Source organism: Mus caroli, chromosome 16, assembly GCF_900094665.2.
Source record: "Mus caroli chromosome 16, CAROLI_EIJ_v1.1, whole genome shotgun sequence".
NCBI lineage: Eukaryota > Metazoa > Chordata > Mammalia > Rodentia > Muridae > Mus > Mus caroli.
This window is the reverse complement of record NC_034585.1, coordinates 84,807,392-84,829,443: the sequence shown is the minus strand read 5'-3', so window position 1 is coordinate 84,829,443 and position 22,052 is coordinate 84,807,392. Positions and strand designations below refer to the sequence as shown.

Sequence of the window (22,052 nt, the reverse complement as noted above, 5' to 3'; positions counted from 1 at the left end):
AAGAAAGAAAGAAAGAAAGAAAGAAAGAAAGGAAAGAAAGAAAGAAAGAAAGAAAGAAAGAAAGAAAGAAAGAAAGAAAGAAAGAAAGAAAAGAAAGAAAGAAAGAAAGAAAAGAAAGAAAGAAAGAAAGAAAGAAAGAAAGAAAGAAAGAAAGAAAGAAAGAAAGAAAGAAAGAAAAGAAACTCCCACCTGAAATCCAGGGGAAACTGGAATATTCTAGAAAGAACTTGGGACTGCTCCCCTAAGAGTTCCACCCCAATGCAGAAAGCTGATCCTAGTTGAATTCATTCCATTTTCCTTCCCAGACCCCTGGGACAACATCCGTTATCTTAGAGCTCAGGTCTGATAGTCTGGACAGAAGACAGAGACCAGGCAAAAAGTACTGAACCGTGAGTGTAGGAAGCAGACAGTTGCTTTGCGTGTACAGAACCACGGTGCCTGACCTGAAGGGTTAACTTGAATTGGGAACAGAGAAAGATGGTGAGGGCAGCAACCAGCTAAGGACAGCGGTGGCCATGAGCAACCAGAGCTCATCACGGAGCAGGACTAACACTCCCTGCAAACTGAGCCCTATTGAGGTCAACTGACCGGATCCCACACACGTGATCCAATATCTTTATAGAGCAGACTGGCAAAGACGCAGGAAGTCTGAGCCCTCGCCCGTTGTAGGTTCTAAGCAATGGAGACAGTATAGAGAGTGGTGGTTTGGAGAATCTGAGCCCAGGCTGCTGAGCATATGTGTCAATCCACAGAGGGCATAGACTTCCAGTTTTGGCAAGATTGACCATTTGCAACTCTGTTTTTCAAATCCAGCACACACACACACACACACACACACACACACACACCCTCTGCTCCAGTCAGTAGCTGCAGACAAATATTTGCTTGTCACAGAAGGCCCTGGGATCCCCTGCAGTTCCTGGATGGGAACAGACAGAATTTCACCTCTCACCTGCCTACCCCTTTCCTTTGCTGAGAAACATCTCCTAAAAGTTAAAAGGATTTGCACAACCTGCCCAGGTGGTGCCTGCCTCTTGTCAGCCTCAGGAGAACAAAGAGCCTCTCTTTCCCACTGCCTTCCCCCTCAGTAGGGGGGACACCTCTCCCATTGATGAATGAGGAGGGTCAAGGTCCTGGGCAGGGAGGTGCTAACACTTGTCTAAGCACTGGCTGCAGCTCTCCTTTGATCATGGAGCCCTTTCTTCTGGTCCCGCAGGCAGGCCTGTGTCTTGTCTCTTCCTGCTTAGGGACAGCGGTGTGATACTACCCTGGAATGCAGTGTCTATAGACTTTGATTGTAATCTGTTACTTTGAATGACCAGTTGAGTCTCACAGGGTTCTTGAGGGTTCAAGTTAAGAGTCAAGCTCTGTTGGAACAGGCAAATTGTCTGATGCTGGCATCCTGCTGGGATAGCATTTTAGAGGCAGGTGAAGAAAACAATCCGGGGGTGGGACAATGTCTCAGAGGGTGAAGCTCAGTATAAGGACCCAGCCCGAATCTTCGGAAACCTGAGAGCTTAAAGCATCCTGCAACTCAAGAACCAAGAGCCCAGACTCTGCACCGCCAGCGGCATCCTTTGGAATGAGTTGCATGGTTCAATCTATTCGCTCACAAGTCTTTCCACCAGAGACTCCAAGCCTTCTCTGAAATGCTAACTTCTCTCGCTCGTTTGAAAACTCTAACCTCAGAATAATTTATGAGCTTTACTCCTCCACAAGCACATGAAAAAGAGAATTCTCCACCACTAGGGTAAAGGGGGGACCAAAGAAGTGACAGGCAAAAATATGCCGATGGCCCCTAAATAATAAAAACATTAAAAGTCGGTTCTGTGGAGTTTTCGAAAGCCACGACTTGAATAAAGGTCGCCTGTGAATATAGGATAAGGAATATTTTAATGGCTGTTTCAACAACCCATCCCCCACGTCCATGTAGGGTGACACATTCTAACATGACTTCCAGGGGCCTGAGGAAATAACTTAGTTAACTAGCATGCTTGCTAACATGCATGGGGATCTGAGTTCAGGCTCCCAATACCCACATAAAAGCCAGGCACAGAGGCGCATGTCTGTAATCACTGCAGAAGGAGAAGCAGAAGGCTGGACAGTCTAACCTCAGCAGTAACTTCAAGGCTGAGTGAGAGACTGCCTCAAAAATAAGATGGAAAGGCAACTGAAAAAGAGCCAGTGTCAACTCTGGCCTGTATATATGTGTGTCCCCAAAGGCACACACATGCTTACACATGCTCACAAATACATGTACATGCTCATACACACACACACATGCACACTCTCACACACATGCACAAACATGCACATGCTCACACACACACACACACAAACACATGCACACGCTCACACACACACACGCACATGCTCATATACACATGCTCTCACACACATACACATGCTCTCACACACACTTGCAGAAAGAAAAGCAAGCTATACTTGTATATCTTTCTGCTCTCTATTTTCCTAACTTTAAAAGACCGGAGCCCTCACCAGTATTGGATTATAAAGCTATTTCCAAGGAGAGAGAGGAAGAAAGAGAAAGCTACAGAGGAGAGTTTTTTTTAAAGCATCCTGTCTCTGCTATCAAAACATTATTAAATTCCTTCCTTTGACATTCTGACAGTAATTGCACTGAGGGATTGGATTTTGTTAAGACTGCTTTAGAGGGGCTGTTGAGAATTTCCTGCGGGGGAGACTCATGTGCACCTCACAGGACCTGCAGGAGTTTCCTGTGTTGTCCTCTGATCCTAAGAAGCTTGTCACTTGTCTTATTTTTTTTTGATAGCATGGAACCCTGGGAAAAAAACACCAAGTCCCATGCAACACTTGCACCCCCCTACAGCCCCCCTCTCAGGTTATATTTTCTGCTGTGACCCACAGAGTCTGTAACCCAAGCTGATTCAGTCATGATGTCTCTGCCCCTGTCAATCAAAAAAGGAGCCAGGCACCCTTCTGACCTCATTTCCTCATGTCAGCCAGGGGATGACACAGCGTCGGGACACACAAGCCAGAAAAAGTGTCACACACGGCAAAGTTACGAATCCCCTTCCTTACTGACCAAAACTGGAGAGTTCTAACAAGAATGGCTATCTGATAGTGTGTGACCAAGGCTGAGTGATCTACATGTATGGAGTAGAGTCTCACCTCAACAGGAAGTGATAAGACTGGATGGTGGTGAGCCCCAGCCTGCCCAGAAAAGCCTTAAGCAACAGGACATCTTTGCGGTAACCCTGGGTTACCACACAACAGAGACAGAGCAGGGCATCCCACAGAGCCCATCTCCCTGGAAGGACACCGCCCCGTGAACCTGGGAAGTGGAAGCACTAGAGTTTATTAAGTCCTTCGATGGTCAGAAAGGAATGGCTTTCAGGAACATAAGAGGTGGCATTCAAGATGCATGTTAAGCAAATCCGTGGTTCTGCAAAGACGAGACCCACTACCTCCTGGATAGAAGAAGTCTCTGGGGGTCAGCAGACATGGAAACACGTGGCCACAGAAAACTCACTGTGAGACTTGTCAGAACATTATTCACAATGGCCCCAAAGTGGAAGCAACCGAAATGTCCATTAGCAGATACAGAGAATAATAGACTGTGTTATATCCATACACTGAAATAGTACTTACCTGTGAAGAAGGAAGTAATACAAGCTCTAACATGGAGGGATCTGAAAAGCTATGCTGCGTAAGACGCCAGCAACAAAGAAACATGTATTTATGGCTCCATTGCTGAGAAATATCTAGAATAGGCAAATCCACAGAAGACAGGCAGAGGGAAGAAGGCCGAATGGCTGTCACAGGAACAAGGCTGCTGGGTGAGGAATAAGGACTAATCTAAAATGGGTGTAGGGATGGTTGCAGGGCTCTGAATATACTTAATACAAGTAAATTGTATGAGTTACACTGTGAACTTCGCAGCTCAGTTTTACAGTGTCTAAACGTGCGTTTAAAGGCACACGTGTGCATGTAAAAATATATACATACACATTTTACCTCTTGATTTTGCTTTTTAAAATGAAAGTTGAATGATCTTCAATTTTTCAACAACATAGTAATTACTTACAATTCCATAAAAATAAAAATAAATAAAACCAAGACAGTTATTAGAGAGGTTTTCTCTGTCTCTTGTTTTGTTTGGGTTTTTGTTTGTTTGTGTTTTGTTTTTCCTTTAGAGACAAGGTCTCACTATGTATTCCTGGTTGGCCTGGAACTCAGAATATGAACCAGGCTGGCCTCAATTCCCAGAGATCTACCTGCCTCTGCCTTCCATGTGGCACCACAACCAGCACTCTGTTAAAATTTTTTATTTATGTATATGAGTACGCTGTCACTATCTTCAGACACACACCAGAAGAGGGCATCAGATCCCGTTACAGATGGTTGTGAGTCACTATGTGGTTGCTGGGAATTGAACTCAGGACCTCTGGAAGAGCAGTCAGTGCTCTTAACCGCTGAGCCATCTCTCCAGCCCAAGGTTTTATATTTAATTATGCACCTACGTGTATGTATGGGAGACAATGCAGAGGATGTGTGCATGTGAGCTCCCTGTCTATAGAGGCTGTAGAGGGCATCAGGTCCTCCGGAGCTAAGGTTGCAGGCATTGTGAGCCAACCAATGTGGGTGCTGAGAACCAAACTTGGATATTCTGCCAGGGCCCACAAGCACTCAGTATTCTCTTGAAGAGAAAGGGGGAATGGGAATCTAGTTTTATTACAGAAACAGGAAGTGACACTAAGATAACTTCCTTTGGAAATGATAAGAACAGAGCTAACACTAGCCTGGCACTCACTCTGTACCAAGCACCTCTAGTGTTCTTGCCTACACTAGCTCACTAGAGAGACATGTACCTTCACTCCCATTTCACAGATGGAGAGACTGAGTGGAGTACAGAGGGGTGACGTGACATACCCAGGAACAAAGAATCATTATAGAGCAGAGGCAAGACCCAGGCCCAGGCGCTCTGGCTCTAGTTCAACTCTTTGGATCCCATCCAATTCACAAAACAACTCACAGAACAAAACCATGACATTGTAAATGGAGTTGCAATTGCTAAGCCTTGCTAGGGGTGTCTGCTCAGTACAGATTCGGGGGTCTGCGCATGCCTGGCTCTCACCTGTGAACCACCCCGGCACGGTGCAGGTGCTCCACCGCAGAGATGAGTTGTCGGATGTATCTGCGGGCTTCGGCTTCATCCAACCGTTTCTTTTCGTAGATCTTGTGCATGAGGTTGCCACCAGGACACAGCTCCATGACCAGGTAGTAGCTGTTCTCTGTCTCCAAGATGTCCAGGAGCTGTGTGATGTTGGGGTGTCGGATCATCTGCTGGATCTGCCCCTCTCGACGGAGGTTTTTGGTGACGTAGGTGTCTTTCTTGGCTCTTTTCTTATCGATGACCTTGATAGCTACCTAAGGTTGAAACAGAAAGTGTGGCTGTTATCAGACACCGTAGACAAAGGCCATTCCCCGGGGAGTCTCTAGAACTCTCGGGGATACAGAGCCCTTTCCCCACAGCAGGGGAGACCTGGGTCTGAAGCAACTTAGAAGCTGGGACTCACTGAGCTGCACAGCTCCTGCCTAAGAGGTGCAAGGCCGTGCCTTCCATCTCCACACCATGAATAAAATCAACGAGGTCCATCAGATAGCATCAAATGAAGAAACAAACAAACAGCAGAACATCAGAAGAAAAAAGTTCTTTACTAAAGAAGGAAAGTAAGATTAACTTAAGCAAACCTGAACCTGGACAACTCGTCAAACAGCTCTCCACAGGGAGGGTGCAGAGATGAGACACACACACCCCCAATTTCTTCTGGAAGTGAGGACTCTGCCACTTGTTCATGGAACCCGCTGCTTTCCTTCAGGTGACCCTGAGCCCCTTGCCCCCAACACACACACACACACACACACACTTCAGGAATGGCTACACTATACCCCCATCTTCAGTTCTAGGCAAAATTAGAGGGTCTAGGGAGGAACCACCCACAGATACAGCTCCCTGGACCTCAGCTCTGCTGCTCTGTGACCTGCGCAATCGGTGTCAGACTGTCTCCAGCCTCCAGTGGCGTCTCCTTGTCCTGGCACATCACCTTTCAATCCCCCACAAAGGTTCCACACGTCCTTGTCCTAAACATGGGAAGGGGCCAGGCAGAAAGGAGGATTCTATCCATGCATAGCTGCACTACCTTCAGCCCTCTCTTTTCCTTCAGAGAAGTCACCTCTTCCCCCTCCGGGTCCTGAGGGACACCTCCACTTCCCCCTCGGTTCCCCTCAGTGTGGCCAGCTGTAAACAGCATGGCAGTTCTTCCTCTGAGCTACGGACGCACTGCCTCCCTCGTGCTCAGAGCTGTCACCTCTGAAGGGTACTTCGGAACAGAGCTTGGAGCCCCTGAGTGCAGCAGACACCCAGGGGCCTCCCGGTCACTCTTCCGTACCTGGCGCAATTTCACATCAGGACAGCTCTACACATAACTGCAAGGTAAGTTCGTAAATAAATAGAAATGCTTTCGGTGAAAGGCTCAATAGTATCTTCTGGACATAGTTCCTGATAATTAAAACCTGAGACCTCACGAACATCAAGGTGGCTGTGGTTAAATGGAAACACTGTGGACTTCCGCACCTTCACCACACAGGAACCGCTCCTCGGAGGGTGACGGAATCTTAATGAGCCTGAGGGTGGAAATCATTTCACAATATCCACACCTATCAAAACACCACACGGCACACAATAAACACATACACACTGTGGCTGTCAATTCAACCTCAATTGAGCTACAAAGATACTATTAATAAGAAGAAAATGAGAAAAAGTACAAGCCAAAGACAAATTTAACTTAGCAAAACTCTGGCCGTTCACACACGGCCTGGCCTATGGCATCAATGTTCTTACAACTCCATGACCTTTGCCCAGGCCTCCCCTGAATTCAGTCTACACTCCACCTAGACACTGAGTGGAGGGGTTGTAGCCCTGGTTTACGGGTAAAATGTTTTGGGGTTCACTCACATTTTCTCATTGGCCCCACCATGAACTAACTAGGATACAGCCTGTCTCCAACGTGTGGTCAGAGATGGGTCTACAATATCCTAAGTCCTTCAGCCACCCTCCCTGTCGTTTATGTCCCTGAACCCTGACAGACCACTCAAGAGAAGGCTACAAAGAGCCACCCAACTCTCCTTCACATCCAGCACACAGAGGCTTGGTCAGATGTTAAGATGCTCATTGCCAATATAGGGTCTGTTCCCGCTGCACCTCACACTGCATTATAAACGGTAGTGGCTGTGAGGCTCCTGGCCATTGAGATGGCTGAAGAGGGCATAGCAGCTATGAAGCCCTGAGTCTAGTATGGCGTCCTGAGAACCAGCTTGCTCCTAATAGGAAACTCCATCCCCTTTAACCAGAGATGTGAAGGACAAACCAAGGGCCTTGGGGGAATCAACAAGAGGAAAGGAACACACCCTGCAGGAGGCTTGCTCAGCTCTTACCTCACAGTCACCTTCCTGTCCCATCCTTCCCTCCCAGGCCAGGACTTTCCTAACAGCCCACTGGAGCAGAAGTTACATCCTGGCTCTGGTTCATCTCAAACTCATTCTAGATATTAACATCATAGCTTCATCAAGTGTACTTTTCCTGACTCGTGTGTGCGTGTGCGTACGTGTGTGTGTGTGTGTGTGTGTGTGTGTGTAAATTGAGGACCTGGGTTCCTTCTCCAGAACCCTTGTGGGTAGGGTGGGGGTAGTCAGGCATGGTGGTGCATGCTTATAATCCCATTGATGGGGAAGCAGAGAGACAGATGGATTCCTGGGGCTCTCTGACTAGTCAGGCTTGCCTACGTGGCAAGTTCCGGGCAACTAAGAGACCTTGTCTCAAAACCCAAAGGGGATAAGATCTAACCATGGTCGGCTGTTGATCTCCATGCAGATATGCACATATGGGCATCCTATGCACACTCATCTATGTATGTACATATTCGTATGTCTGTTACATAGACAAACAGACAAATCTATCTTTGTGGGGATGGGAGGATGCTGAAAAGCCATAGCTGAGAGCTGCCTCTGATTGAGTCTGAGTGTTTTAAAGCCCTTTGGCAATGTAGTCTTGAAAATGCCACAAATAAACGGTAGTCTAAAAAGCTAGCAAAAAATATGACCTTAAAAAAAAACAACTGTGAGCTGGGCGTGGTGGCCCACGCCTTTAATCCCAGCACTTGGGGGGCAGAGGCAGGCGGATTTCTGAGTTGTAGGGCAGCCTGGTCTACCAAGTGAGTTCCAGGACAGCCAGAGCTATATAGAGAAACCCTGTCTCGAAAAAAAAAAGAAAGAAAAAGAAAAAAAACTGCACACAGTTACTGTTGAGATAATTTATTTCACTCATTAACTGCTGAATAATGACCATCCAAAGACACTAAGTGCCACTCCCTGAATCATATCAACGGGACTTTATTTTGGAAGAGACTCTGAGGACATGGTTAAGGGTCATGAGAAATCTGACCTGAGGTACCAGAGTGGGCCTACACACCCTACAAAGTGTTCTTTTGCAGTGGAGGCAGGGGGAAACTGGTGCGTGGCTCAGCAGAGAAGGACGGAAGGAGGTGGGTTTTAGAGAGATGGGGCCACAAGCCAAGGAACACGAGCAACTGCTAGAAACCAGGAGAGAGAGAGGAACAGAGGGGCCTCAGGAGAGACAGAGGACGGTCTTGCTGGTGCTTTGATAACAGACTGGTGGTGCTCGGGACTGAGACTTTGTTACAGCAGCAACAAGGGACGGTCTTGCTGGTGCTTTGAAATCAGACTGGCGGTGCCCGGAACTGAGACTTTGTTACAGCAGCAACAAGGCACTAATAACTTCCCAGGGGAGGGGGAGGGGGAGGGGAGGGGGAGGTGCAGAAGGAGGGGGATGATACAAGCTTTCAGAGTACCTTTCCAGGCTCCACGGCCATCCATCCTCCTTGCCAGCCTCAGGCCAGGCTGCCTTCTACCTGCACCCAGCTCACTCCTGTCCTTCCTGCAGTCCCACCCTGACAGCTCATAGGATGCCCCACAGGCAAGGTCAGAGGTCAGCCTCTCAGGTGATTCTGAATTCCATCAAGTTGACAGCTAACACTCACCATTAACAGGCTCCTCTTTGTATCCTGGATCTATGTCCTGGTAAACCCAAGGTAGCCCCAAAACCTTAGATAGAAAATACACCGTGCCGGGCGTGGTGGCACGCGCCTTTAATCCCAGCACACGGGAGGCAGAGGCAGGTGGATTTCTGAGTTCGAGGCCAGCCTGGTCTACATAGTGAGTTCCAGGACAGCCAGGGCTACACAGAGAAACCCTGTCTCGAAAAAAACCATAAAAAAAAAAAAATACACAGCATGCACTCATACACCATCCCTCCTGGCTCAGGAGTACAGCATGCTGTCAAAACGAATGGTCATGTTCACCAAAGCTGGCCAGCAGGGGTACTGCACCACATACTGCCAGTGAAGGAAGCGACCCAAATGCAAAATGACCAGGTTCACTTTGTCAAATCATCCTAAATTGAACCAGTGTGAGTCAAAGAGTGTCTACACTTCCTAGCCCTCTCCAGCATTCTCAACTCCTTGGAAGGGGTCAAAAAGGCAACGGTATGACTCACAGCAGGGAGCACCTCAGATGACTCACAGCAGGGAGCACCTCAGATGACTCACTGCAGGGAGCACCGCAGGACTTCCCCTGGGACCATCCCTTCAGCCCCACCCTTGAGCTGCCTCACGGAGGTCCATGGTAAGGATAGTGTGTAAACTGGAGTCGCAAAGAATGGTGGTTCCTCTCCCAAGCCCTGGAACCTGTAAATGTTGTCTAATTAAGACAGGGGTCTTTACGAACATGATGACTCCATCTTGAGATGGGAAGGTTGCCAATGGAGTGAGTTCCAAAGACCATCACAGGTGGCCTTAGAGAATGAAAAAGATCAGACGAAGAAGGCGGCCACAAGAACAAGGAGACTGCGATTAGTTTGCCACCAGAGAGAACAAAGCCAAGCCAAGGGTCCCGGGAGGGACTGTGGTCCCATTGTTTTCTTGATTTAGAACCGACAAAGTTGACTTTGGACTTTGGATCTCAGATACTGGAGAACCATTGCCTGCTGTTTCAAGCCAAGTCAGCGGTAATCTGTTACAGTAACCCAAGGAAACTAACATCGTATATCACCAGCATATGATGTCTTATTCCCCATTCTAATCACCCAGCAGCCCTGTGAGAACATCCGGAAGGGCTAAAGCTATCTCGGGGAGAGAGGGTTGCCTATTGAGCTTCCTCTGCATCTTCAAAAAGACGGTCTTCTTTCCATTTTGCCTCCGCTGTGATAAGGCTTAAACGTGGGACGCCGTTCTGATTACCCACAACCATTTAATCAACTGTGTGTACAACAACTGAAGTGGGAACTGAACGGGGATTAAGAGAAAAGCAATCAGTGATCAATCCAGGGAGGCCGGGGTTTACTAGGATGGAAATTGGGAAATCTGCAGTGAAATGTCTCGGACACCCTTTCCATCCAGTAGAAGCCAACGTGGACACGGGTCTCTGCCTGAAAGAGAAAACTGTGTTAGGCAAGAGAGTTTTAGAGGGAAAAAAATATGTCTCCAAAAAGCTGTAAAATAAGCAGATTTAGCACCACGGGAGAGAGGTCACCAGTGTCCGAGACTATTGCTACAAAGCCACTGAGGGGTAGCGCTGTGACTCTGCTCCGTAGGAACTCCCAATGAGGGTGGGATGTGTGGTTTTTAGTTCTTCCATGTTGGGAGGTGTGGAGAAGGTTGAACAGGGAACAATCTAGGACCACATGTCTCCCTGAGAATATCAAGAGAACCACTTCTCTGAGATCATTGAGAGCAAGGATCTGAGTTGCAAAGGCTCTGAGAATTTTTCAAAAGTGTCTATTTGGGGTCTAGAGAGGTGTTTCTGTGATTAAGAGCACTGGCTGCCCTTCCGAGTCCCCAGGTTTGATTCTCAGCACCCACACAGTAGCACACAAACCCACCTGGGGCTACTCCAGTCCCAGAGACTAGGACACCACCTTCTGGCCTCTACAGGCACCAGGCATGCACGTGGTGCACAGGCATACCTGCAGGCCACACAGTCATACACATAAAATAAAATGTTAACGGTAAAAAAGGAATCTATGTTCAAAGGCCACCCCATATTCCCAGCTGCCGAGTGGCAGAGCCGTGTACAGGCCTAACGCACAGCGGCTGGAAGCAAATCTATTGCCTGGTTCTGCACTCTTAAGAAAGAGCGTGGCTTGGAAGACTGTAACTCCCCACCGCCCTTCCTCTTTCCCTGTCCAAACAAACCCAGAGTCAATGGCCGAAACCTCATTTAAACATCGAGATGAGCTCACTACAAAGAAGAGAAGTTCTTTGAGATTTAATTAATTAGTTAAAACAGGAAGACCTAAAGGAACACAAAAGGGCTTTTTGCCTTGCATGGAATGGGCCCTGTGGCTCTCCAGGACAAGACAGAAGGAAAGGACTCTCCTGGGTTCCATATACAGGAGAAAAGGGACCTGTGACAGAAAGGAACCCCAATGGCCTCGTCGTACATTTGGGGGATGGGGGTAATATATTAGTAATAAGATGATACGGAGCATCACATGTGGACACAGCAATCGTCCACAGCTCCCTAAGCCAGGTCCAGGTGTTTTGAATTCCCTGCAATGGTATTATTGCTTTTCAGTCCCAAGGCAGGGGACTACCAGCCTAGTCTCTCTCATCTTTAAATACTGACTTGGTTGAGACTGTCTACACGGGACCAGAGTTAATAGCATTTTCAAGTCATCCCTTTCTCCTGGATTCCGGACAGTCTCATCCTTCTGAAAGCCAGATCCACAATGATATGCCGACTCCCTAAATAGGAAACTCGGGTGTTAAATGAGTCTTCTGTGTGGCTGAAAGGAAAGTGGACTCCTTTCAACATCACAGAAGCATACACACACGTTACGCATTTCACAGTGGAGGCTGGGTTTCCAGGGTTCGCGCCTTCAAAGCACTTTTGTATTGTAATGTATAAAGGGTCTAACTGCTCAGGGAAGAGAGGCCCTAACAACTAGATTTCTTTTGAATGTGGAAATGAGCCCCCAAAAGCTTTCTGTTCGGAGCACTTTGGTTTCTTAATGGATATTATCTGCTAAACTGAAATTAATATTACATGCTTTAATGAACAGGCATTCAGCACGAACGCTCACTGGATACTGTTCCAGGTAACAACTATACGCTGTCACTGAGGCACGGCTTCTCAAGCTTGTGTGGAGGGAGAGGTTCGAATTATTTGCAGTGGTTTGAAATTACCAACTGTTATAAAATGAATTGTTCTTCCTTAAGTAAGTTGAGGCCATAGCTTCAGTGTGACTGTATTTGGAGACAGGGCTTTGAAAAAGGAAATTACAAGTAAAACCCCATCACAGGGGCGGGACGCTAACCAGTACATAGGAAAACAGAACAGAAGGTCAGGTTTTGTCTCTGTCTTAGTTACATACAGAAAAGGCCACGGGAGGACACTGCAAAGAGAGAGACAGGCCTGAGGTGAGACCTTGTCAGCACTTCCAATCTTAACCTTCTAGAACCACAAGAAATAAACGTGTGGTATTTAAGCTACATAGTCTATGGGATACCTTTACAGAGCCCGAGCAGACAAGTGGGCCACCAAACCTTATCACTCCAGGGTCCCCCACGATAAGAACAAGAACCTAGGGCTGAATCACCAAGACTGAGGCCGTTCTCAGAGCCCCTCTCCTGTCCTCAATTCGCTTGCCACAAGCAACACAGGTTCAGCCCTGGCAACACTCAGGATCCAAGCCGGGCATGAGACTTCAGAACCTCGGATTGCGTACCACCCGGTGGCTTGGGCCTCTCAAGCCTCCCTCGATGATTTCAATAATGGAGAAGGAATTATAACGCCCCGCCCGTGTCTAGCTTGCTGGAGAGACAAATGAGCCCTTGACAGAACTGTTGCCAGACTCCTGTCAGGGCTTTTGTGATTTGCTCAAGAGAAGATAAAAAGCAGGAGGAAGGAAGCCCTTGCAATCCAAACTCCATCCCTGCAATTGTCCCCGTCCAGTCCCTAGTTCACTAAGGACCTAATTCAGGACCCCAATTCTCTTCCCCCAGGCATACCACCCCCTGCTTCTCCTTCCACCAGAGCCTCGGGTCTCTGGACCTGAGGTCTCAGGTCACTTGTCTCACGTGCATGTCCCCCTCCTCTACTGCCCTGGGTCGAATGATGTCCACAAGCTATGGCTGACAGCACTGCTCTGCTTCATATGAGCGGTAATGTGCTTGCAGCCATCTGTGTGTGGATCATCCAAAGGCCATTCAACACTGTCTGTCACCTCTGTGTATCTTCCACGTATCCACAGGCTGTTCCAACTGGCAGCCTCCTCCACTTCTCTCTCCACTCTCCCTCCCATCCCTAACTCTCCATCCCTAATTAATCATCAAGGCCTGCCAGCTCCACCTCCTAAGTCCCCCTCCCTCCACCCCTCCCCACCACACTGCCCTGGGTCACACTGCCCTGATCAGATCCTTGCCTTCAGCTCTGGTCCCCGCTCATCCTGGCCTGGAAATTCCCCCCCCCCCCCCCCCCCCCCCCCCCCCCCCCCCGCACACTTCACTCCCAGCTCCCACTCCACTCTCAGACTCAGGTTACACTCTCCTCCCAACACTTCCAAGCCACACACAGAGAGAGGTGAGGGAGGGACAGGGAGAGAGAAAAAGAGGGACTGAAATACCCCACACCCCCACACACAGAGGCAGAAATTGTGTTTGGCCTCCTTGTGCTTAATAAAGTCCTTAGGGTCAGCAAGAACTAAGAATGAGGGAAGACTGGAATGTGAGCATGGATGAAGGGGTGCTGTGGGTAGACAAAAGGTGTTTTTATGCAGATGGATGGATGGATGCATGCATGCATGCATGGATAGTGGATGGGTAGATGGATGGATGGATGGGCAGATGGATGGATGGATAGTGGATGGGTAAATAGATGGATGGATGGGCAGATGGATGCATGGATAGTGGATGGGAAGATAGATGGATGGATAGGCAGATGGATGGATGGGTGGAGGGATGGATGGGTGGAGGGATAGGTAGGTGGGTGGATCTCAGCCAAATAGTCCTTCCATGCCCCAGATTTATCTGAGTCGCCTGCTACCTTCTCAAGAGCACCGGGTCCATGTGAATACACCTGAATACAGACTCCCCACTTCTCCAAGAAGAGCCAATGCCCTAATGGTGCCTGCACAGCCCCACCTCAACCACTCCTATCTGTCCTGCCTCCCCCAGCTGCCATCCTGACTGACTCCTGCTTTTCCTCAGGGTACACAGGAGCTGCTCCAGAGGCCCTGACTCCCAAACCTCAGGAGACTTGGAGCAAATGTTCCCTCTTAGCAAGGGCGCCTGTGGACTCAGAACCCCTACCTCTGTCCTACCTTCCCATCTCCAGAGCACTTAACACCTCTGCCAGCCATTGGAACTCACGGAAGACAGGCTCTGAGAGAGCCACACAAGCCTAGGAGAGAAGGTCCCTTCCTTTCCTGCCACATTCTTAGTATCCTGCCACACACAGAAGGCACTCAAGTGAATGACTGACTGAATGAATGAATGAATGAACCCAAGTGCACTTGGTTAAAGGGAGAAAATTCTGAAAACTCCAACTTATTTAGGTTGAACCTGTCCCTTGAGTAATGTGTGGGCTGAGTCTCCAGTGTGACTACATTCGGGAGAAGGGCCTTATCATGGGAACTCAAGGTTAAAAGAGTAGGTCTTCAATCCAAGAGCACTAATAAGCTCATAAGAGAGAGACACGGGTCATGGGTACAAGTAATGTTACAGTTAAGGTCCCAGCCTGGGTCCTGGTAGCCCTAACAAGCTAGCCCAGCAATCTCGATAGGCCAATGAACCATAATGAACACAGGAAAGAGATTGACTCAACTTGACCACATTAGACAGGGGAAGAAATGAAGACTTCCAGTGACCTCCCTGCCCATCCGGGAGGTCCTGAAAGAGGGCTGGGTTTAAAATACAAGAGACATGCAAAGCTGTCCTGGTCCAGAGGTGTCCCACCCACCCCTGGGCCATCCCTGACTCAGCTGGGTTTAAATACAAGTCAAGAGACATGCCTAGCAAAGCTGTCCTAGTCCAGTGGTGTCCCACCCACCCCTGGGCCATCCCTGACTCAGCTTGGGGGTCTCTCCTTCATGGGGTCTGATACATAGTCAGATGCGAGAAGTCTCTTTCTGGGAGGCAAGCTTCCCCTCTGGCTGGCACTGTCTTGCAGATTTTTCTTTTCCTCAGCCTAAGACTCCTGGAGAGACGCCAGCGTGGAGGAAACCATTGTGGAAATCTCCTGCTCACCAAGAGGAGGAGCACTGATGTCTCCTTACAACACCGTCATTCCTGTCAGGACAGTCAAAGGGAGGCCATGTAAGGACACGCCAGGAGACGGCCATCTGCAGGATGACGGGAGGCCTCTGGAGAAACCAAACCTCTGCGTCTAGACTTAAAGCAAAGGCCTGGACCATGAGAAAGCAAAGGCCAGGGCTGTTTACCCGGCCCATCCCAGGCTTCTTATGAACCCTAAGCAAACTAGAGTTGATAGCGGCGCCCTTGTAAACTTCATTACACACAATAGAATCTGGGTGACCTGCAGCAGGAAATCAGCAAAAGAGACCTTCTCCCACACCCCTAAAGAAGCCAGAAAAGGAAAAATGACAATGGCCTTGGGGCTCTGCCTCTCCAGCCCCAGCCAGAATTCCATAGAAAGGGAATGAACACTGGCTTGAATAACATGACCCAGTGGGAAGTTTTGAAAATCAATTGGCTTCATGCCTTCTTTCCCCAGAACCTGTGTGTACACGCATCCGGCTGGAACGTGCCCCTGTGTGGATGAGAATTATTTAACAGGAAGCAAAAAATATCCCTTTGCCACCTTCGTAATTAATTTCAGCGCTGCTCGGATTCCCAGAGAAAGAGATGCCAGACAGCAAATGCGCATGGCTGCCTTTTACAGGGACCCACTAATTGCTGCTGTTTATGCAGCTGAATACAACCTGCTCCTGACCCCCTGCCTCCCTGCTGGCCTTCCCCCACCCCAACCCCCCACTGCGGCTGCAAGCTAAAATTCATCTCTTTGTAAATGAGGGGGATAAGTGTCTTCCCTCCAAGTATTAAAAATGAGTGGGGAAAAAAACCCGTCCTTCCCCCAGATGAAACCAAAGAGCTCATTAGAACCAACCTCCCCGACAGCTGCCATACCTGGCGCTGGGCAGAAGCAAAAGCCTTGACTCTATTTTAAGAGGGAAAAAGAATAATCAGCCACTGCAGGGCTGGGAAGCCCTCCCACGCCCACCCTGTGGAGTTCGGAAGCTACTTTCCCGGGGTTACTCTGTACACACTCCACTGCGGTTCTAATTTATTGGGCAAATCACCCTGGAAACACACCCTGCTGGTGGGAAAGAAGAAACTAGATACTGTTGGACTGGGGGAAAAAAAAAAACAGAGCTAGCAGGGCCAAGGCTGGACTGCAGACATGGGTGCCTGCAGACATGGGTGCCTGCGTGGGGCTTGTAATTCTTCCCCAGAGCCTGCCTTCTTCCTCAATTGTTGCCTTTGTAAGCCATGATAAAAGAATGCCAAGTCATCCCGAGTGTGCACATAGTAGGACTCGGGAAACTGGGGCCTCTTACAGGGAGATGAAGTACTAATGATACACGTTTTGTGGAGGCCATGTGATCTCTCTGGGCATTCCCCACGCTTGGCCTCTGAGGGAAATCCAAAACGCCGTAGCTAAAATATTGCATTCTCGATCCCCATTCACTGCCCAGCCCTCATTTCTGTCCCTTTTTTTTTTTTTCTGACTCAGACCCCGTATGATCCAGAGTCTACACCAATGGCTACATAAGCCTAGATTATACGAGTGGAAAGCAAAGAGACCCAAGAAAGGCAAAGGGCAGTGGGTGGGCTCTGCATAGCTACAGTTCCCAGCCCACCGAACTCACTCACTGAGATTAGCAGCAATCCAAGGATACCCCAAGGCCGGCATCCTGCACGCCACACTCCCTACACACCATCCTTACGATGCTAACTGTGCCTAAACCCCCCTTAGAAGAGTCCCCTGGGTTCTCTGAGACTCTATGTTGTCATCATCTACTGCTTCAGCGACTGAACCCCTCCCTCCTTCCTCCTGCTCACAACCAAGTTTCTTCTTTCAGGACATTCCAGCTGGGCTAGCCTCCAGAACATTCCATCTGGGCTAGCCTCCTGCAAGGCTGCATGCCGAGTGCTCACTCTGAGCCTTCTCTGTTTCCATCCATCACATGGTGAGGCTGAAGCATTGTCCCTAACCGCTGATGACAGGACATCTCTAAATAAGAGCCCTTACGAAGATAATTGAAATTCTCCATCATTGGGTACCAGTCCTGCTTCCTGCTCCCTCCGCTGTATTTTTCTTGGAACACATCTTATTTTGACAACTTACAGTCTATCAATTTCTGTTTGCCCCCCTCGCTTTTGTTCAGATAAAGTTTTCATTCTTCAAATGCTTTTGCATAATAGTCGTTGTGAAACACGGACTCCTTTATTTTGCTTATTCCCTATTTTATGATGATGATGATGATGAAGGATGTCACAGCCTGCGTGTGAAGGGCAAAGGGCAACTTGGTGGGACCAGTCCTCTTTCACTTTCATGTAGGCCAGAGATCCAACTCGGGTGTGGCCAGCACTTCTTTCTGACTGGACCCCCTTGCTGACCTTCATATACTTATCCTCCCTCGCCCTCCTCGCTCCTCTTTCTCTCATTTTCTCGCTCTTTTTTTTTCAGGGTTTTTAAAAAGAGTGACGTATAACAAAACCACTTTCAACATTTTCTATGTGTTTGCGTTTGTGTGTGTGAGAATGCACTTGCGTGGGAGGAGTGCACACTTGAAGCGAGAGTATACATACATGGGTGTGAGTGTGAGTATATAACAGAGCAGAGGTCACCTAAGCAGGGACCATCTGCATTGTTTTCTAAGGTAGGATCTCTCAGTGGTCCAGAGCTCATCAGTAAGGGAGTCAGTGAACTCCAGGGATACTGTGTGTGTGTGCGTGTGCATGTACCACATGCATGACTGGTGCCTAAGGTCAGAAGAGAGTGTGAGGTCCCTTGAAATTGGAGTTACAGATAGTTGCAACCTACCCTGTGGATAAGACGAACCAAACCTGGGTCCTCTGCAAGAGCAACAGGTACCAATGAGCCATTTTCTTCCAGCCTCTGCATTCAGAGTTCTTAATGAGCTATCGTACAAGCTCTTCGTCATGCAAAGCCTTGGAACTCTTTTGACACATATTTCACACTTCAACGACACATCTTTCATGCCTGGCTCATCTCTAGTATGCGGTAGCCATTGTGGTCAGAGGCAACGACAGCAAACTGTTAGGAAGTTCTAGCCACGCAGCTTTGTTCAAACTAATTGGTCTCTAAGCATCCTGCCTGCCTGAGACCCAGAACTCAGCCAAAAAGCCAAAGTGCAGCTGAACCTACTTGGCCCTCACAGCTAAGCTGAGGGTCCCAGAATTGAGAAATCCCAGGCAAGAAGCTTCAGGGATAATAAGGTTGACCAAGGTGTTACACGCTGTGCTTGGCACATGGTGACCATCATCCAAGGCTCCTACTGAGTAACTATTAATGACACACAGCTCTGGGCAGGCACAGAAGTCAACACTGGGAGGCAGAGATGACAAGGACCCAGGGGAGTGACAGACAGGATAGCTCCAGGAGAGGAAGGATTAAGTGCACACAGGGCTCCAGCAGGGCTCCGGTCTGCATTCACTCAAGCTCCTTACAGCTCACTGCAGGTGGCTTCCTTCAGTCTCGCGCTGCCTAAGGCCCACCTAAATCACCTTCTGTCAGACCAGCCCCGGAGCCGCGTTCCTCAGACTAGGAAAAGAAGGCCCTTCCCCGGACTCTGCACTGATTTATCCCCGTGCAATTATGATGTCAGTCTGAATAAAGCAGAATTTGTGTTCCTGCAAGGCCTCCATAAATCCTCCTGGCCTCCTTTCCTCTCCACAGAAGACTAAACGCTCAGCTTCAGAGAAAAGCGGATAACAGCTCAGGAAGGACACAGAATCCATAAGCAGAAAGAGGGGGACTGTGGGGGTGGGGGGGTCGGGTCTGTGTGTGCATGCTTCTGTGAACAGGGCAGAGCTGTTTGGAGGCCCGATGGCAGAGGTCCTAAAACTAAGGTCTCTTTTCCTCTTCATTCTAACACAAGTTGTTCGCCCAATCTCTCTCATCATCTCCCAGAATATTCATTCACTCACTCACTCATTCATTCATTCATCCATCCATTTAGGCTACCTGAATACAATGGCTGCCTCAATAACAGAAATCTGTGGCTTCACAATTTTTAAGGTCAGAAGTTCGAGATCAAAGCCTTAACAGGGGCAGTTTCTTGGAAGGCTTCTCTCTGTGGCTGGCAGAAAGCCCCTTCTCACAGTATGGTTGACACTCTGACCTCAATAAGCCTATCCCTTTATTCAAACTTCCTTTCAGTTTCTTCTTCTAGTTTCTTCTTCTTTTTCTTTTCTTTCTTTTTTAACTACATTTACTTCTGAGGGATGCATATGTGTGTGGTTGGAAGAGCCACAGCGGGCATGGGGAGGTCAAAAGACAACTTGTAAGAGTCAATTCTCTCCATCTACGATGTAGGTCTGGGGATCCAACTCAGGTCATCAGGTGGCAGCAAATACCTTTACCCACTAAGCCATCTCAACCAGTCTTGCTTGTAGATCCTCCTGTATCTGTCCTTAACTCCCAGGAAAGATGCTTGCTCTCCTGGATCCCCTCAGCCTTCATAGGAGCAGCTCCCTTGGCCTTCGACCCTGGCCTCTCCTCACCATGCACAGACTCTTTATAGAACATTCGAATGTGGTACCTGGTCATCCCTCATCTCTTCTGTGCCCACCTTTCCGTTACCACTGCCAGGCCATCACTTAAAAGAATCCAGACTCCTTCTCATAAAACAAGACTCAGACTGGACCACGGGCCATAATGAGGATGGCAGCTCATTTTCCTCTTCAAAGACTCTGTTTGCAAAAACAGTCATCTTCCAGGTACTGGGAGTCAGTCGGGGCTTTGACATGTGCACTGGAGGGCTCAAGGAGTCAATAAATTTCACATATTTTAATGCTAAGAAAGGAAGATCTGAAGGACAAGAGGCCCAAAACCTAGGAGAAAGGATGCTACTGAGTAAGTCCAGCCCAACCAATCACGGGATGCGTCTTCCAGCTGGGGCACTGCAGTGTACTTCCTACGCCGTGTCGTTAACTTCTTTATCGATAAATATAACTCTTGTGCCTTAGCTTTGGCTCTTTATCTTTGAAAAGAAAGTTACCATGTCTTTATGGGTATTTACCACACTGGGTTCTCTCTTTTCAGTTGCTTTGAACTAAATTTAGGAGATGTCTTAGTTAGGGTTTTACTGCTGTGAACAGACACCATGACCAAGGCAACTCTTATAAGGACAACATTTAATTGGGGATGGCTTACAGGTTCAGAGGTTCACTCCATTATCATCAAGGCAGGAACATGGCAGCATCCAGGCAGGCATGGTGCAGGAGGAGCTGAGAGTTCTACATCTTCACCTGAAGGCTGATAGAAGAATACTGGCTTCCAGGCAACTAGGATGAGGGTCTTATAGCCCACACCCACAGTGACACACCTACTCCAACAGAGCCACACCTTCTAATATTGCCACTCCCTGGGTTAAGCACATACAAACCATCATAGGAGCCAACAAGTTACTAACCTTTCTACTCTTTATCTTTTAAATTCCAGGAGGGGGTTAAACAAAGGAGGAGCTGGGTAGCTCAGTCAGTAAAGGCTGAGACAGGAATATGGTACTCACTGGCCAGTCAGCCTAACATCAATTGGTAAGCCCTGGGCCAAGGACAGACCCTGCCTCAAAAAACAAGGCAGACGAAGCCTGAGAGTTGGAAAAAACAAAAACAAACAAACAAACAAACAAACAAAAAACACAATAAAGAAATGCCAGAGATGGATGGCTCACCAGGTAAAGATTCTCACCACCAAACCTGAGAGAACCAACTCCCAAAGCTGCCCTCTGACATCCACACTATAGAGTGCCACACCTCGCATCCCATACATACAAAAGGAATACACAAATGTAAACAGCTTAAATTAAAGAAAAAGAAATGTGAAAGACAGAGACACCCAAGGATGTGAATATTTATATAATCAGATCCATAAAAGAACCGTTTCAAAGAAAAGAGAGAGACCATGATAAACTTCAAAGAAATGTTTCCCACTTAGAAGACTGTGATCATTAACAGAAACCCTGTAAATTCTGAGGTGTTGCCTCGTTTTTTTTGAGTTTCGAGGCAGCTGTGATCGGAGTTACCATTTTCAACTCTTAAATGTCTGTCCCAGAGGGCCTTGTCCTGAGAATCTGGACAAACTACTAGTTTATCTATTTCCTTCATCGCAATTAAATGGGGCTTTGCTAGGTCAAAATCAGGTTGGAAAGATTTTAATGTTGCTTTCATGGGAAACAAGATGTGCCGGTTACAAATCTAACCTCCCACCCATTAAAAGAGAGAGAGAGAGAAAGAGAGAGAGAGAGAGAGAGAGAGAGATAATAAAGAAGATATGTTGATTGTTACAACACTTTAAAAAAAAATGACCAAGAGGGCGGCTCTCATTTTACCAAGCAGTTTTTTAATCACTCACAAAGAAAATGTTGGGGGAGTGGGAAGATGACTGGGGTGATGAAGTGATTGTAGCTCAGCCCCCAGAACCCATGTAAAGTTCTCAAGCAAGGGTACTGGTCACAATCCCAGCACCGGGGAGGCAGTGATGTGCTGACCCCTGGAGCTCAATGACCAGCCAGTCTAGCCTAATTGGTGAGAGGCTCTGTTACCAAACAGGGTAGATGGAAGGCTCCCAAGGAACACCACCCAAGGTTGGCCCCATGACACATGTGTGTGCCTAAACTACATGTGCACCCACACCAACATACACATATACAAAAAAGGAAA

The 22,052-nt window shown here is 48.1% G+C and overlaps 1 protein-coding gene across 1 annotated transcript in view; it reads right to left on the bottom strand.

Annotated features, from left to right (window-relative positions):
* Hunk (hormonally up-regulated Neu-associated kinase) overlaps nucleotides 1–22,052 on the bottom strand; it is a 112,453-nt gene that overhangs the window by 60,737 nt on the left and 29,664 nt on the right. The window contains exon 2 of the mRNA XM_021184998.2: nucleotides 5,120–5,412. Within this exon, the coding sequence (XP_021040657.1) occupies nucleotides 5,120–5,412 (293 nt within the window). The remainder of the gene's footprint in view (nucleotides 1–5,119; nucleotides 5,413–22,052) is intronic.